General features: G+C 42.7%; 1 protein-coding gene across 1 annotated transcript; it reads left to right on the forward strand.

Moving 5' to 3' along the window:
* Positions 1–393: 393 nt before the first annotated feature.
* klf13 (Kruppel-like factor 13) lies at positions 394–13,809 on the forward strand. Its single transcript, XM_042412788.1, has 2 exons — positions 394–1,219; positions 12,785–13,809. Exons 1-2 carry the CDS (start codon positions 781–783, stop codon positions 13,099–13,101), a joined length of 756 nt encoding a protein of 251 aa, XP_042268722.1. The 5' UTR covers positions 394–780; the 3' UTR covers positions 13,102–13,809.
* The last annotated feature ends 4,038 nt before the right edge of the window (positions 13,810–17,847 follow it).

Genomic DNA, 17,847 nt, shown 5'->3' on the forward strand with positions numbered 1-17,847 from the left:
GGGGTCCGTGGTCTAATGTGTGTCACTATAGGGGTCCTGGTGTGAAAATGAATCACTGTGTTAGGATGCAAAACAAGCTGAGTGCACATGCATGCAGGCTTGAGCCGGATGCTGCAGTAAAAAAGCACAACTGCACAATAGTCCATCCTACCCAGCCTAAAAATATTTTTTACTCTATTGCATGTGATCTTCCTGAAGGTCTTTGCAATACATAACCGTGTCGCCCGTGAGAAACATCATCTGAATGCATGGGAGGCAACCTGTGGTGAAACTTTCAAGTAACTCATGTTGTGCGGTGCATTTGGGGACAAGCAGTACCCAATGAATGAGCGGCTACTCTGATGATGTTGCTGAGCGCTGCCGGTCGACACGCCCCCAGCATGGATACAACAGCCAGCAGGAACAGGCGCTCAGGAGACACACTCACTATGCTGGAGAGTGTTTGAAGCCGCGATGGGAGTTAACACATCCGAGTTTCTAGAGTTCCTGTTACCAGCGACGTTGCACTAAACAAAGACTTTGTTTTGGGGTTGTTTTTTTTCCCTCTGAGGGGGCTTGTCTGCATTTTTGTCCGAGGCGTTTCTCTCACAGGATGTTGATGATACTGGAAAGCCGGGTAAGATCATAAAGTCAGTTCTCTCTGATGAGAACGACCGCCTCCTCCTCACCACCACCACCACACAAAGGGAACCACGGAACAAGTACTTTGTTTTTTCACACGCCATCATTTTTTATTTTTGAATGTCATAAAGAATCAGAGGGGGCTCTTTGATAGACAAAATGGATCACTTTGCAGCAGAGTGCCTTGTTTCAATGTCCAGTCGTGCAATTGTTCACGCTCCTAAAGGGAATAGGGAGATAAAACCAGAAATCCCATCTTCCTCCAAGAACGGAGAGGAAATGAAAGAGCCTTTGGTGAAAGATAACTCCTCTCTTTATGTGGTGGCGCGGATCCTGGCGGATTTTAACCAGCAGACTCCCAACAATGTTGCCGAGCAGGCAAAAATAAAGGATGAGAGCATGCCGAACCTCATAGATGATGGAAACTCTGCCACACCTACCACCATCTCCGATCCTTCGCTCAAACAAAGAGGCAAAAGATCGAGAGGTCGGACTGAGCAAGAATCACCTCAGAAAAAGCACAAATGCCACTATTCAGGTTGTGAAAAAGTTTATGGCAAATCATCCCACCTCAAAGCCCATCTAAGGACACATACAGGTCAGTTTCACTGGGTGCAAATGTTTGTTGCTGTGAACATGATTTATTATAGTCCCTTCGCCTATATGAGAGAGGATGGGATTATTGAAACCGAAAATACTGATAAGAAGTGTGGTTTCTCTCTCATGAAGCGATATTTGTGCAGAGGAGGGTGATTGCTGTATTTCATTGAGTCATATGTAGCCTATAAATATCAGTGTGTATAAACGGATCCACTACCCTGTATGGGAATAATCAACACATGGAGTACAGTAAAAAAAAAAAACCCACAGAATTGGTGCATAGTTTAATTGCATTGCTCCTTTAAGTTGTATGAACTTTGCGAAATGTCCTTTTAATTTCTGGGGAGGGAGGGAGTCGAAAACAGTGCCACTCCCACTCAAGTCTCAGAGCTTTGTCACGGCTTTCCTCTTTGCAACCCTCCCCTGCATTGGACAGTAAACTGCAGTGCAAATGCAGAACAAAATTACACAGATCAGATTTCCAGCGTTCTTCTGCGCGCATTAATTAAAGCAAACGTTGGGTCTGTTTCATGGCAACATGAGGAAAAATAAAAAAAAATAAAAAAAATAAAAATCTTCCAACAACCTGTAATGTGCACATCACAGAATAAGTCAAGTGTGCACTAACACGGGCATGCAAAAAAAAGAAAGAAAAAAAAAGTTTTCAAGATCAAATCCAGTAAGTGTACCGACACAATGCAGGGAAATGCGCTCCAGATCAGCAGTATGTTACATATGACCTTCCTGAACGACCCGTACCTCCATATTTGCGCTTTGCATTCCGCAGGATAAGCTACTGAGAGGGGGGAAAAGATGCAGATCGACTCAAATTGGGGGGTTGATAAGAGCTGTGCAGTCTGCCCAAAGCCCTTTGTTGTGATGTGCCACACCCCCGCTAGACAGACTGCCAGCTGATCTGGCCAGCAACAGACTCAGCTAGCTGAGCCTCGACTGAGGAGCCTTTCCTTCCCTCTGCTCTGTAGACTGCAGCTCACACTCCCCCCCTCCTCCCTCAACCCTTCTCACACATATATCTGCCTGTCAGACCACAAACAGACTCATCTGCATCACATAAGTTGTGTGAACTTGACCCATATTTGAGTCTTACAAAAATTAAATTCTGCAGAAGAGTGTGCAAGAAAAACACCTGACTCAACACAAAATTCAAGATATCAGGGACACCATCTTGATGTTAAACCCCCTCTTTTTTTTTGCGCAATACAAGCCTCAGTTGAACATCTACAAGGATACATTCTTGTTTTGTTGTCTGTTAAGCTTCTGTTGAGATTTATTACTCTTCAGAGTAATAGCATATGGATGCCATATGACCTTAAAAATAACTGGAAGACTATAAATGCACACTACATGACACCATAAGCCTGTTATATATTATATTTCCTTGTAGATGATTCTGTATTGGATTTGTTTTGTTTTAGTCACGATTTCTTGTTTTTACTCATCAGCTGCAGCTTGGGGCTGACTTCAGTGGCGTGTAATCAGTGTTTGTCAAGAAAAAGCATGCTGAGAGACTGAAACATTAATGTGATTTATGTGTATTGAAAACAAAGGGGTTCATAATGCTCCAGTATCATTAGTTAAATGACTTCCTAAAGGAATACAATGCCTGTATCCTCTGCACTGTGTGTTTTTAGTGCACTTTTATTATTGTCTATCAGCCCTTTCCTTGTCTCTTTGCCTATTAAGCTTATCCCTTTCCTTCCTTTCTTTTGGAATACACTATTGTGCCTTGCTTTGCTATTGGTTTGTGTCCCATAATTTCTGATAATAAGGACGATTTGTGCTTATTTGATTGGCTAGTCGCAGAACGTGAGTCATCTCAGTTCAGCTGCCTTCTCTCAGTCAAACTTGCAGCAGCTAGCCCCCAGCAGTCAGTGTGCTTCCCTTCAGCCCTGACCATGTGTTTTTAGTGTAGTTTTATTGCTCCATATTAGCCCTGCCCTTGTCTCTTTGCCTATTAAGCGTCCTTTAGCCTGCTTTTCTGTTTGGATACGCTCCCACGCCTTGCTTCACGATTGGTTTGTGTCCCATAAATTCTGATAATAATGACTTGTTTCCGCTTATTTGATTGGATAGTCCCAGAATATGGGTCATCTGAGTTCAGCTGGGCTGCCTCAGTCAACCTTGCAGTGCTTTCACAGAGCCAAACTCTAGCAGTGTGCTTCCCTGCAGCCCCTACTAGCAGAGTCAAGAGAGAATGGATTCCAGCCCAGTCAGTCCCAGCCAAACACCGCTATCTAATTGAGGGGGGAAACACTGTTATAGACACTGAACAAAGAGCCAGGGAACAGGCGTCCTCACTTGACTTCTGTAACGCCCAAAGCCTCATCATCCCTGCTTTTGCAATCCTTGTGTATGTGATTTGTCGGAGTGTAAGAGGAGCTGAAACCTGAACTACATTGTATTTTTTTATGCAATGTCTACACACTACATAAAGAAATCAATCCCATTACTAGTCCAAACTTCACCTAATAGTAATGTCTTTGTAGGGAATTTTTGTTTTAAGCCATGCAAAAATGATTTTTAGTTTATTTAATGATGTTTGTTGACATCAACTATTACACATTAGCTAATGTTAAGCAACTTTGAAGTATTATGGCTTATTAGTTATATAGACTGAAAGTATGGAAATTGATTTTTTTTTTCTAAAAGAGGGATGTTTTCAGAAACAGTATCAGTATATTGTATTTTGCAATGTCTTTTATTGTCTGTTGCTAACCACTGAAACATTGTTCAGGCTCAGTTCCCCTAAATGACATATTACCTTAGCTATGAAGGTGGTTTCAGTTTTATTTGCGTAGGTTTTGAGAAGTCCTCTGATGAGACATTAGTTGCCACTCCAGTACAATGGAGTTGAATAAAAGTTTATTTTCAGTGTGCAAAGATTAAAATTAAAAAAAGATTTAAAAATTACATTTGAAAAGCTCATCAGAAGTGTGTTTGAGGCTAACAGTGTACTCAGGGTAATGTACAAACCTCACTGTGGTTTTCATTAACCATGGCAGAATAACTTTGCAGAGCGAGCCCTGTGGATTAAGTAACTGGGAACTTTATCTCTTTTAAAGTATTAAAAAGTTCCTGGTTAAAAGATCCCTCAGTTAACATAAAATAGTTTTGTTTGAAATTTCTTCTCAACCAGTCTGTCTCGTCCAACTGTGTAAGAGGGACACCAGGATGTAGCAGACATGGGAGTACACGATGAATTTAAATCACTCATTATACTGCATTGAGTTTGATGCCGAGGAATCCACAGCAGTTTTAGGGGTCTAAGGTTACCAGACAGCTTTTGTCTGATCTCCTGGTGCGGGAGGTGGGGCTTCTCTCTAACACATACACTTATCTTGCAGTATGGGAAACGCAATCATGTAACGCTGATACACAGATAAACTCAAGTTTACGAACAAATGAAGGCCATGAGGGTGAAACTGCATCTGATTCTCTCTTAGACTTCTCTCAAAACCAGTTGGTTTCTTTTCAGTGATTCTTTTTTTAACTCTTTGTCTTAAGAAACTTAACCGATTCTAACTATGAAGACCCGTTTTCCCATGAGGTGTCTTGTGGTCATAGAGTACATGGTGTTCTCTGTGAAGCCTCATTACTGTGCTCTGGTCATGTCATGTGGACTGCCATCTCCAAAGGAGAGATGGCCCCTGACAAGCTCATTACAAGTCATGTCTTCTTCAGAGAGAACAGCCCGGGCCTTCTGTGCCCCCCACAGCTGGGCCTCACAAAAGGCCATCTTGCCAGTATACAAGACCTATTTGAAAACTATTTGAATCACCGGGAGGAACAGGGTCAATATTTCCGAAAGACAAAGAGCCTAATGACATATTTTACAGTTGGTTTGACATTTTGTCTGGACCTCTTTTGTGTTCTGCTGGGGGTACCTCTAATGCTGTGAGATGGCTGTAAAGCCCTTTACTGTCTGTCCTAAAAATTAAGTGGCACCACCTGGCAGCACAGTACCACTGCCATTTAGACCCAGTTATTCATGCATGCTTTCTATTTTTGGTCAAATAATTTTGGTTAATGACACTGTTTTTAGTGTGAAATTATCCCGAATTCCACATGGAAAAAAAGAAGCAGGACTCTCTTATTATATATACTGCATCTCTGCCAGTGGTTTTATATTTGGCCTGCACTGCTACACAGAGTGCATAGTGTTCCTGTGTGGCTGGTGGCAGTGATGAGGTAGCAGGGTGGAGATGGGGTTTTCCTGCTATTGCTTGAGCCTGGCCTTGGCAGTGCGATGGGTAGAAACTCTACTGGGGCACAAGAGGTCAGTCTGTCTACCTGCCACACGGCAGGATTTCCACCATCTCTCCCAGTTGAGCAATATTTCTCCTGACGTGTAATAAACAAATGACTTCTCAGTCAGGAGATGCTCAACAGTTTCCATTTGTCTTCATTCTGGTGACGTTACAAGTTGTTCTTTTTTTAGCGACGGCAGCGGCGTGGCTCAAGGTGTGGCAATGTCATTGTGACCACCACTTTGGTCCAGACTAAAATATCTCAACAACCTTTGCTATAGATTGCTATGAACTTTTGTATAGCCATTTATGGTCCCCGGAGGATGAATCCTACTGACTTAAGTGATCCCCTGACCTTTTGTCTAGCGCCACCATGAGGTTTGACAATTGCAGTTTTGAGCTAAATGTCTGGACAACAATTTGATGGATTGCCATCAAATTTGATGCAGAAATATAGCTAATGTTCCCCTCTGGATGAATTTTAATAACCTCGGTGAACCATTGCTTTTCACATAGCACCATCAGGGTATTAGCAAATGTTAGCATGCAAACACGCTAAACTAAGATGGTTAACATTACCTACTAGACATCAACATGTTAGCTTTGTCATTGTGAGATTGTTGGCTGATATCTTTTTAGCTCAAAGCACCACTGAGCCTAAAATACAGCCTCACAGAGGCATGGCCGTTGACTCTTAGTCTCATTATACATTTACTGATGCATACATTTTAGTGTTTTCTCTTGCAATAAGATGAGAGATTTCCCTTGAAGCACCCCTCTAGAATAAAATCTGGTTGCCTGTGAAGGCCACGTTTAGCTGTACAGTATGTGTCCAATGGAAACAAGGTATTAGTTAAATCTACTTGATCCCCAGGATGTAAATAAAACCAAACTGGAGCCACCATCTTGCCTCTAATCCTCTAGTACAGTGTTGTTGCTCCATGAAAGACATCTACAAGGCGCGTGCTAGTGCACATGGCGTCCATATGCTACCCTTTATGTGTACATGTAAAGCTGACTGTAAGCTAGTTCTTGACTAATGTTGGAATACAAACCTGATTTTTCTGTGATTAAGCAGCCAAGCATGCATGATGGACACTCATAATGTTGAAAGGGCCCTGTCAGGCAGTTCCCCGGCTGTGCTGCTTTCAATGGCCCACAGGGCTCATGTATTCTTTAGTTAGCTCTGGAGTACTTCTATAAAAGCTGCTCTGTCTATCCCCTCACCAGCCCCTCCCATCCTTCTCCCGCCTGTGAAGCAAAATAGGTGCTGAAGCGTGTTGTGTTGCGAGGCCGAACCCCGGCCATGGCTTGTGGCGTGGTGTTGATTACCAGGAGCAGGAAGAGTGGGATACAGACCTGTGGAACACTGTGCACTTTTTCATCTACACTGTTCAAAAACCGCCAACCACATCTTGCATGCGAGGGAGGGATCTGCAGTACAAAGACGGAGAATATACAGTGCGGCAGGGTGGGGGTGGGGTTAGATACCAGGATATTCACTGTCAATGCCCTCCATTGATGTAGGTCATTTATTCAGCTGCATCTGCAGCTAATCTGATTAACGTTTGAAGGGCTGTGACTCTGCAGCAGAGAGCACCCCTGGCAGCCCGGCACTTGCAGGGTCCCATCTGAGAGTTCGGCTCCATATCCGCTCTGTTGTGTTCAGCACAGCTTGAAGAGGAAAGGAATGGCTGAAACTGCCGTGGAGCTAATGTCAGAGGGAGTGTTTTGTCTCTAGCTGGGGTGTTTATGTTCCCTACGGTATGTAAGGTGTGTCCCCTTTCTCTGTGTGATAAATCAGTCTGTGGCAGACCACGACACACCGGGGTGTGGCCCTCGGTACAAGATGAGGAGTATTTTTGTGGAGGGGAAGAAGGGCATAATCATTTCCCACTGAGACATGAAAATATTTCACCCCCTGAGTATCAGGTATGACATTGGACAACTTGCACTATCTCCAGTCTGTATCTCCTCTTATCACTGTGTTCTGAGGCCTCTCAGGATCTAGCAGGGCTATGGTTCTTTGTTTGGCACTGGGATAGTAAGGCTGTCTGTCTTATATGAGCTATAGTGTCAGACTCCATCAGTGGAATGAGCTGGCATTGTACTGCGTGAGTGAGAGTCACGGTTGATGGGATATCCCTGCTCCCACCTGCCTCTGTGGACAAACTGTAAACACCCATTGATGGCTGCAGCTGTTTGCACGTACTTAGTTAACCAGGTTTTAAAAGATAAGGAGACTGGCTGCAACACATCAAGGCTGCAAGTTGTTTTAGCATGCACTCAAGGCCAAAAGAGAGTGCCCACTTTAACTAATTGAGGCAAATGTGATGAGCTGGGCAATGCCGGCGTGCTATCCATGCCTTTCCCTTAAAGAGTTAAAGGGATGAAGTAATGTATGAAAGTGTGTGCAGGAATCAGACGGTCACACTCGACCCCGCTGCATGTCTCTGGGTGAATGTCAATAGCCAGACCAAGGGGAGTGAGTTACGGTTAGTACGCACAGCCTTTCTGATTGAAATGCATTACAGGAGTGCCTCTCCTGCTGGGAGCGAAGCTGCTGCTATTGTTCACAACCTGACAGCTATAGGCCCACGAGGGGAGGCATGCTATTCAATGGCGAACAAGGTCCCTCTCAATAAAGACAAAAGATGATAATAGATCAAATGTTCCCAGTTTTTCTGAGTTTTCTCCCGACAAGCTTGCCAGTCCTCATCATGAGCACCTGACCCACCCAAGGGTCCTTTTGTTGCTCCTGCAGAGACGACGGATTCTTGTGTGAAACAAACTCTTGAATGGAGCGTCTGAGCAAACATGTTTTGACTGAGAGATTTTCTTGGTAATTTGACTCCTCTCCCACTGAGTTAATTTCTCATAGACAAACAGCCACGTAAACAGTTGTTCTGATCTCTTATGTGTTTCAAATCAAGCATGTGTTCTTTTTTTTTTTTTTTTTTTTTCCTTTTCTACAGACCACAGAACTTCTGTCAGCCTTTGTTGTTATTTTTTGCACAGGCAAAGTCTGCGATTCTGCCGTTTGAACAATGAAAAAAGGAGCTGCACAAGCCTTAATGTATATTTATTGTTTTGCGCACACATGTTTGTGTTTATATCATTTTGGCATGTGATGGTGCGTGTAAAGGGAGAGGCCGGGTACGGTTGGATTAACCCTGTCTGCTCCAGTGGTTATGCTGATGAAGGCCTCAGCAGTCATTTTAGTATTATCCAAAATCCTGTAGATGGTTGTCTGCTGGCAGAGTAGCTGGCTCCTGGTTGGTTACAGGTCATAGTCTGTTGTAAACATGCAACCAAATTACAGGATAGTACTGAGCCCTGCCGCTGGAGTTAGTGGTGTCCCTCACATTTCTTGTTGCCAAGCTGGCTGTACCACTAAGCCAGCGCTAAAGCGAGGTAGCTCCAACTGTACTTTCCCTTCTTTAGCTGTTTGCTTGTAAAAGTCTCAGCAGGTTTAGTGTGCACCTTGTTTTTGTTCTGAGCTCCGTAAAAGATATTTCCTGTTCTGGTTCTCACTACACAGGCAGAGCAAAGTTAACTTCAAGGTGAGCTCTGATGTATCCACAGGAACCGTACTTTTTTTTTTCCATTCTTACCCTGCAGAGCTATTTGCTCTGGCTCTCTTATGACAGACTGGCATGGAGGTTTCAGCTATACTCTGTGTGAGTTTGGCCCATGCCTGAGGACACACCAGGAATGTTATCTACTCTTGTTTGAAATGCTGGTAGCCGTTGTCGGAGCAGGTGAGCGAGTTGAGTTCTTGCGCTGCTGATCACGTCAAAAAGCGATTTGATCTCGCCTTTGCAGACAGCATCCCTTACACCGGGGAGACGAACTCGGATTCCATTACTCTTAACTGTTTCTGCAGAAACTGAGGAGCCAAAAATCTTACTGTAGATATGAATGAGAGGAGGATGGAGGGAGAGGAGCAGAGATGAGCTGTTTATTTACTGACCCAGTGGCCTCAGAGAGAACAGTTATATAACAAGAGTACCTGTGACATAATCGCATCGCCTTGGAGGGGGGACACTAGTGCTTAGTAGAGGTACAGTTTGCGTGCACGATGTAACTCACTTCACGGGTAAGTGGGTCACTGTGTTCGTTAGGGAAAAAGCTTCCCTCATTACTGCCCCCCTCCTCGCCCTCTGCAACTGACACATTCTGAGAAAGACAAACCACACCCTGGATATGGCACGCTGCCAGAGATGGGATAACCAATCAGTGGGGCCTGGTGTCACGGTCGCCCCAGTGCCCTGCTGTGACAACACTGGAGCTAGATGGGGAAAAGGAGCAGCAGGATAAGAAGAGTAGCTTGCTGCATTCTTCTTTGAGCAGAAATGCTGAGTAATAGCTGCAGTCTATTGAAATATCTTGGAGAGTGACATCCTCCCACCACTGAGGGTAATAGCCCCTATCATCATTTCCGCTCAGGATCCAAGCGTTTGTTCCCTAAACCTCCCTATTGTTAGCAAAAATCATTTTTTACCACCCTCATGGAATTCTCAATCCTCATGTTATGAAACAAGCACAACAATTAATTGGGGCATCGCATGTTTTTTTTTCTTCTTCATGCGAGTGAATCAAGGCTGACATTAAAGCTGCAGGATTTTTTTAAATACATATTCATATTGTGACCTAAATGCCAGATCCAGTTTAGTGTGAGGTGAAAATGGGCAACGTACCCGTTAATTCTGCATTTTCTTAGAACTCATGGAGCTCTAAATAATTGGTTTTGGTGAATTGCTGTTGGATACCTGATGCTTCCACTATGACTGTATTACTGTATCAGGGCAGTTAGACTGGATATCTCAGCCTAGCTCTCTGGTGTCTGGTTAAATATTAATGATGTTGGATCCGTTACACTGGTTATTGAGCCTTAAGCAGCCTGCAGAGTTTAGCTCTACTTTTCAGCCAATAACTCGTTTTGCAGTGGCAGCACAGGCTGTTTCTCTTGCTAATAAGGTATGAAATCAGACTATCATGAGTCTCTTCAATGAGATTAGGGCCTTAAAAGTTACACTGCCTCCTTTTTTTTTTCCAGGAGCTGTGCTCTAAAGAGGGTGTAATCCAGGATATGTAAACTGGCTCAAACAACCACAGCCTCCTCATCTTTATAAATTGTACCTTTACACTTTATGCAGGGGAGATGGGCGTGTGTAAACTCTAGCAGGAGAGTGGTAACATTATACATACTTGGCAAAAAAAAGGAGACAAGGCTGTGTAACATGTGTATATGCAAATGTACATATGTCAGTTAGAGTTTACATACATACACAGAGTCCTGTATGAGCCCGCAGGAACTGTAGTGGGCAGGGCTGACTGAGTTTGTCTGGAGTTGAGGTGAGGCGTCAGAGGCAGGAACACAGACTGGGCTGTCTAGACTTGCTCTGTCTGTCTGCATGTTTTGTAACCATGCAGTATAGGGGGGGAGGGACCGAGACTCGTAGTGCACTGAGTTCTTGTTTTTGAGACTCACTGGCATCAGGTAGCATATAAGTGTTTGATGCTGAACAGTACTGTTTCCATTCTGGCCCTGGGGGAAACCACAGAACTAAGAAAGAAATTTGGCAGGCCTGTTATTATGTAGTCATTTGTCATGCCCACCTACAAACATTCACGCATCTCAACGTCTCTTCCTTTTCATACCTCAAATCCCGGCCACAAATTTGCACATGATGATTGATTATTCATATTCTCTGGGAAGAACCGTAACATTAAAAGAATATGCCCTGCCTGCCCTTTGCTGTAGTACTGCAAGGTCACCAGGCTGGTAAAATTAGAAAGCTGGATGTAGCTATTGTCAGGCAGAAACTCACTGAAATGGAACTAAAAGGAGTACAGTATTAGACGTATTGGCCAGGGGATGCAAAACGCTGCATTTAGGCTCTGTACACACTGTTTCCACATCTAAATGGAAGGAAACCACAAGATGTATAGTACCATCTGGCTTTGAGTAGATTTGTGTCAAAGCCCACTTTTATTGCCTGAAGGAGGGGGGAAGGGTGTAATTTCCCATGTGCCGAGTCACAGATAGTTGCATGTTGGAAAATGGGCTGGGTAACCATTGTGAGTGTGATTAGCATCTGGAGCTTAGATAATTAAACTGTGTCTGCTCCTCCAGCACAGCGCCAATTTTTAGGTGATTTACCCCAAGTCCCTTGGCCTTTTTTTGGTCTCATTTTTCCAGATATTTCAAATATTTCTTGAGTGGTTCTTGATATTCCCCTCACTAACCTATCAGACCTCCTAATTACCTCGTGTTCATTATTCCTTGATGACACAAGAGTCTACACACTTGTCTTGTTCAGCAAGTCTTCACTGAAAAATGTCTTTTAGCTGTGCATGGCAGTGTTCATGACTTGTTAATCTGTAAACATCCTATAATGAGTCACTGGTCTCACTGTGGTGAGCCATGGAGTGCACCAGTTTTGTAATTACAGAGCAGAAATATGAACACACTTGTGAGTTTCATTTGTTTCATGTTACACTCATCAACGGAATCAGTAGGCCCGAAAAGGTCTTGTGTGATATCTGATGTAAATAGTGTCACCACTTACTACAAATTATGCATAGTCTACATTCCTGCCCACCATTCTCTCAAAAGTAGTTTGAAAAGGAAAATGGGTTTTAATTCTGCTTTCAGTGTATTCCTCCAACCCTTCAGGTAGCCCATGTCTTCCAGTCATTCCAGTAAAGTTTTAAAATGACTGTATGAGCTGATATGTGATAGGTAACAGGTCATTCCTATACACATATTACATCATTTCCACTTCTATTTTTGTCAAGCCTATGTGACTGTCACTGGTAATGACATTTAAAAGTTCAGACAGAGATGCAGTGTATTACCAGACAACAATCACATAACTTTGTCAAGAAAAAAAGCACACATGATGTTTACTAAGCTATTTGGATCCTCACAGTAGTCTCCTTACTAAAGGTTTCACATCTTTTTGAAAGGTTGATTTTCATATTTGACTGAAATCAATGGAAATCAACACCATAGTACCGTGATGTGCTTTCAAATCGTCAGCAGACATGTAAAGTACACTGGTAAATGGAATAAAACATGCAAAATATACTGATGAGGATGCACATGGGGAAAATAGTGCAAAAGCATATGAAAATGGTTGGCAGTAATGTGAAGTAAATGGTAAATTCTCAAGGAGTTAAAACATTGCCCATTTAGCAAAAACACTGATATGATCCTGAAAGCCATGCTGCTAACTTCTTGTGTGATTAGACACTGACATGTCTATGTTTTCCTCTGTGTGCTACAGGAGAACGGCCTTTCCCATGTACCTGGCCTGACTGCAGTAAGAAGTTTGCTCGCTCTGATGAGCTGGCCCGCCACTACCGCACCCACACGGGGGAAAAGAAGTTCGGCTGCCCGCTTTGCGACAAGCGCTTCATGCGCAGCGACCACCTGATGAAGCACGCACGGCGCCACTCAGATTTCCAACCAGGCATGCTGAAGAGGCCCCACGGCGGCAGCAGCGGTAGCACCACACGTCCCAGCTCCCTCAGCGACTACAGCCGCTCGGATGCCTCCAGCCCCACCCTCAGCCCCGCCCTCAGCCCTGCCAACTCGCCTTAAACTGAAACCCAGTCGCACTTTCCGCCTCCAACCTGCGAGGCCTGTTTTTTTTTTTTTTTTTTTTTTTTTTTTTTTTGTCATAACACTTGTGTTGCACAGTTGTCAGCAACCCTCCCTTCCCCCCTCCCCCCTTTGCTATTCCTGCGCTTGCTGTGGTGTACCATACTGTACATAACTGCTTATTGTAGTGCAATTACTTGTGTGATCCTAAAAGAAGGTAATGCCTTTCCCAGATGGCAATATTGACATTCTGTACCATATGTCTGTATTTTTTTAGCTTCTGATCATTGCTAGTTGTCCAATGTATGTTCACAGTCAGCTAAACAAGGTTAAGAAGAAGAAAAAAACAGACACCCTGACAAGTCTTATCAAAATGTTTTGGGTTTTTTTTTTTTTTTTTTTCTTTGTTTTGTTTTTTTTTTTTTTTTGAACGGGTGAGGAGAAGGGGTACACACACACACCTCAGGATTGAAGACAGTTGCTATTTCTGTAATACCACAGTACTTAACAGTACTTACATTGACTGCACAATATACTCATCACTTTACTCTGAAATTCAACAAGGGTTGAATTTTACGCCCTGCTCAGGGATGGCCTTGTTAGCTTGAAAGAATGAATACAAGAAGTGAACAAGAGAAACATACAGTACATATATATCAGCCTTACACTCAACACAATTTGCACTCTTTGTTTTTGTTGGTTTTCACGTTTTTTCGAGGAAACTAGCCCGACGGTCATACGGTCAATCGCACTCAAAACTCATGTTCTGTTCTCCTGTGTGTTTTCGGGGTTCATATGTAATGTAATTGCTGTGTGTTAAGAAAACGATCCCCAAACCCCCACCTCGGTAAACAAAATACATGTGTTTCTCCGTTGCAACGTTAATATTCAGTTGCAGTTACACTGGGTTAAATATGTATTTCATTGAACAGTGGTGTGCAGTATATACTGTGTAAATCTGCACTGCTTGAGGATTGGGATTATATTGGGTTACCAGTTTTTTATAAATAAACTCAGTTGAAGAAACTTAAAAAGAGACAGTTAAGTTTCAAAGCAGCTGTTCATGCTTTTTTTTTTTTTTTTAAAAAAGCTATGTATCATCAGCCAGTATTTCACACAAAATGGACACAAAGGGACTTTAGTTGAAACAATGTTTATCCCGCTCTCAAGCACATAGGAAAAAGTACCAAAGACAAGAGTGAATGAAAGCTTTCTATTCAGTCTTGTAAGCTGCCCTTCATTGAGGCCTGAGGCTGGTGGTTGGCAGTGTAGCAGGTAGAGAGCCAGACAGCCTGCACGTTTCCCTCCTCCTGGCTCTGCCTTTTGTGGCCTCCCTGGAGGAAACAGCTGCATCCCACAAGAAGCTATTCACAGCCCGCAGGAGGAGTGGTAACATGCCATTCCCGGGGAGTCTTCCCTCACCCATCTGGTTCTACCTGTCCTGTCAGAGAGTGAGTCCTGTGGTGAAGCTCCAAGCCTGCCAAATTGCAGAATGTTGCCTAACTTAGGGGGGGGTCAAATGTAGGCCAGAGTGTTAGGCAGAGGAGAGCAGAGTAGGGCTGGGCTGCGACATGGTGGAGAACAGAGCGAACAAAGCATCTATCTGCAATAGACAGGCGAGAGGGGGTAGGTCCTGATAAAAGAGGAGAGGTTTATCATGAGCTGAGCAGCACAGAGGAGGAGACACCCAGTCACAGACACCCCCCATCTCCTCCTTGTTTCCTCACTCCCTTCCTCCCTCCAACTGTAGAAACTGTGAGCTGTAATTAGCGGGGTTGATCCAACCTGTAGGATAAGAGTAGAAAGAGAAGTGTATGAACAACAGTACTACCTAGACAACGCTAGCAGTGTGGGTGGGATGCACCTAACTCCATCCTAAGCACAGGGAGAAATCCTCTACTACTGCTGGAGAGTCAAATTTCACAAAGCCAAGGAAAACATTGCTCCAAATTCACACCGATAAACCCGAGCTCTCAAACAGCTGCTTTCAAACTTCTCTCTCACAAAACAAAGGGGCTTTTTAAACTGTTGTAAAAACATTTGAACCAAAATGAACATATCAGCAAAGTGCAGTGCTCACCAGCCTCACGTCGTCCTGCCTGTGAAGCTCAGATGTCCCGTGAGAAAGCTGACTTGTGTTTCTAGACAGACATGCCTCAATAAGTCAGGCAAAAGGCACAGTAAACCTTCCATGGAAACAGGCACCACTATCAAAACTGCTGCAGCTCCGCCAGTCTGTGTTATGCCTACATTTTCTTTTAATGCTTCAGCACTGTGGTCGGAAATCGTTTCATCCATGTAGTTTGGTCCCGTCAAACCCATCCAGATTGTTGTCATCATCAGTTGCATGTGCTAGCTTCAACCTGGCCCGCTCTCATCCTGCAATCCCGTGCTCCACACTATATGCATGTTAACAACTTCGCCCTGAAAAGCGTAGAGGGTTTTTGAGGCGGTCTGGCAGGTGTAAGTTCATGAATGGCAGGCCTTGTCCCCCCCCCGGTTCTCCACAGCAGCCATCTCTCTTTAAAGTTGTGAAGAATCAGCTCTGTCACATCCTCCAAGAAAGAAAACATCCCTTATTTAGATCCAATGCAGTAATTTTCCCCCAAAACACCACGTTTTTTAAAAAAAAAAAAACCCACAACCCTCTGTAAGATGAACTCTGTTAAAACAGTTTCCAGGCTGCAAGATGACACTTTGAATGCCACTGATCAGCAGCTCTCAGTGAGAGAAGCACTGAGATACATTTACCATTTCACAAACAAATTCTTCAAATTGCTGTTGAGCAGCTTTTTGTGGGATCTATCCGTAATTTTTTTTTTTTTTTTGTCATAGTCAATTTGTTGACTTGTAGTGTAACTTTCTCTTGCAAAAAAAAAAGAAAAAAAAAGAAAAAACAGAAGAAGAATTCAGAGTAACTCACCCTCAAGCAGGTTTCATGAATCACTTCTCCATAATCTGCACATTTACCTCAGGGTCGACATCCGCAAAGCAGCAGATATGGGACAGTTTGTGGATTTTGTAGTAACATCAGTTGCTGCACAGAATTTTCTGCCAGCCTCCCCTGGTGTTCCTGGGTGCTTAGTGCTCACTGCTGGTCAGTGTCCGACCACACTGGAAACACAGGAACGCCTCCATATGGGCCCGGCTCCTGCCTATTATGTCTTCATTACATCCTACAGTCCCGCTACACGCCTTAGTAAGCACTGGGCACTCTGGCGCTGTTTTCAGTGAAATGCCCCTTTAAAAAAAAAAAAAAAGCTTTTAGTGTCAGTGGACTTACATTAGGCAACACGACGCTCCTACCATCTGATAATGAAACGACTGTGACAATGTAAACATCCCAGTCTATCCATCCATCCAGACTGCACCAGTGACATATAGGCCTCCACAGGTGTCTCATAACTTTTACTCTCACTGTACCAAATCTACTTGAATAATTCAACACAAAAGGCCATTGAACACAGTTGTACATGTACATGTCCATTTTTACTGTACTTGCTTTTGTTGTCAAATAATTATGAACGTCTCTGGAGAAAGGTGTATAGTCTTTTGTTTGGTTTATTTTATTGTTTTGGGTTTTTTTTCTAGATTTTCCATTGTCTTCAGGTCATTTAAGCAACTCTTGAATTTATCGCAGCATTAAGGTTGACTATTTTTGTCTGTCTGTCTGGCTGTTTATAGGCATCATTTTGTTTTATTTTAAATGACATAATTTAGCCCCATTTGGGGTTCACCCCTTTAATCAGAAACACTTAATACTCTGTTGATGTCAGGATGCAGGTTATTCCAGTTAGCCTGTTATCCAAAATTCCTCCAAGTTAGAAAATGAAAGGATAGTTTGGTGAGTGTTTGGGGCGACGATAAGAAAAAGAAACATCCAGACCTCTATGTACGTCAGTTTCAGATGGAGTGACTAATTTTCTTTGTTACTTAGATTCTTTTGAAAGTTTTCCATAAGAATAGAGACCACAGCATTGTGAGTTAGCAATGTAGTCATACTTTTTATTATTATTTTTTCGACTCATATGAAATGTTTAAACTTGTATATTTTTCAAAAATCATACCTCTTAAAATATTTGACTTTTGTTGTACCTTCATATCTTTTCAAAAACATCCATCATGTAGCTTATGTTTTGCTTGATGAGTAGCACAAATAATTGGTGGTTTATTTGTCCCTACTTGAATGAATGAATGAAGAAAAAGGAAGAGAAAGAAAGAAGGAAAAGAAAAGAAAACACTGGGCTACATTTTATAAAAAATCATCACATGTTGTCAGGGTCCTGCACATCCTTGTAAATTCAAAAAGTAATCTTTCCAGGAAACAATAAAAACAGATTTTTTAATTATTTTATGTATGTACAAAAATCGTTCAAACATACCTTCCTTACAGAGCTCCACATATTTGTCTTGGGTTAAACATTTTCTATGTGTGGGATGATGTCAGCTGTAAATTACTATGAAACTCCATTTCAGCATTTTTTAAATCCAACTTTACAATTGTAATCCCAGTAAGATTACAGATTTTGACATCTGTCGGAGAAAGACAGATGGAAAAATGGCAAAAATGGAAATACAAGGTTTCTACAAGATGCTAACATTGTACCGGTAAATATTTTTTCTGCTAGTATGTAAAGAACTAACATTAATCCTATTTAAAAAAAAAAAAAAAAAAAAAAAAAAAAGTTCATATGAATTACATGAATATATCACTGATCAGACGTCTCAACTGAAATATTCATAATG

Source organism: Thunnus maccoyii, chromosome 5, assembly GCF_910596095.1.
Source record: "Thunnus maccoyii chromosome 5, fThuMac1.1, whole genome shotgun sequence".
NCBI lineage: Eukaryota > Metazoa > Chordata > Actinopteri > Scombriformes > Scombridae > Thunnus > Thunnus maccoyii.

Coding starts and splice junctions, on each gene's coding strand:
- klf13 (XM_042412788.1), top strand. CDS start 781: ATGGATCACTTTGCAGCAGAGTGCCTTGTTTCAATGTCCAGTCGTGCA. Junction 1,220..12,784: donor CCATCTAAGGACACATACAG/GTCAGTTTCACT, acceptor TGTGTGCTACAG/GAGAACGGCCTTTCCCATGT.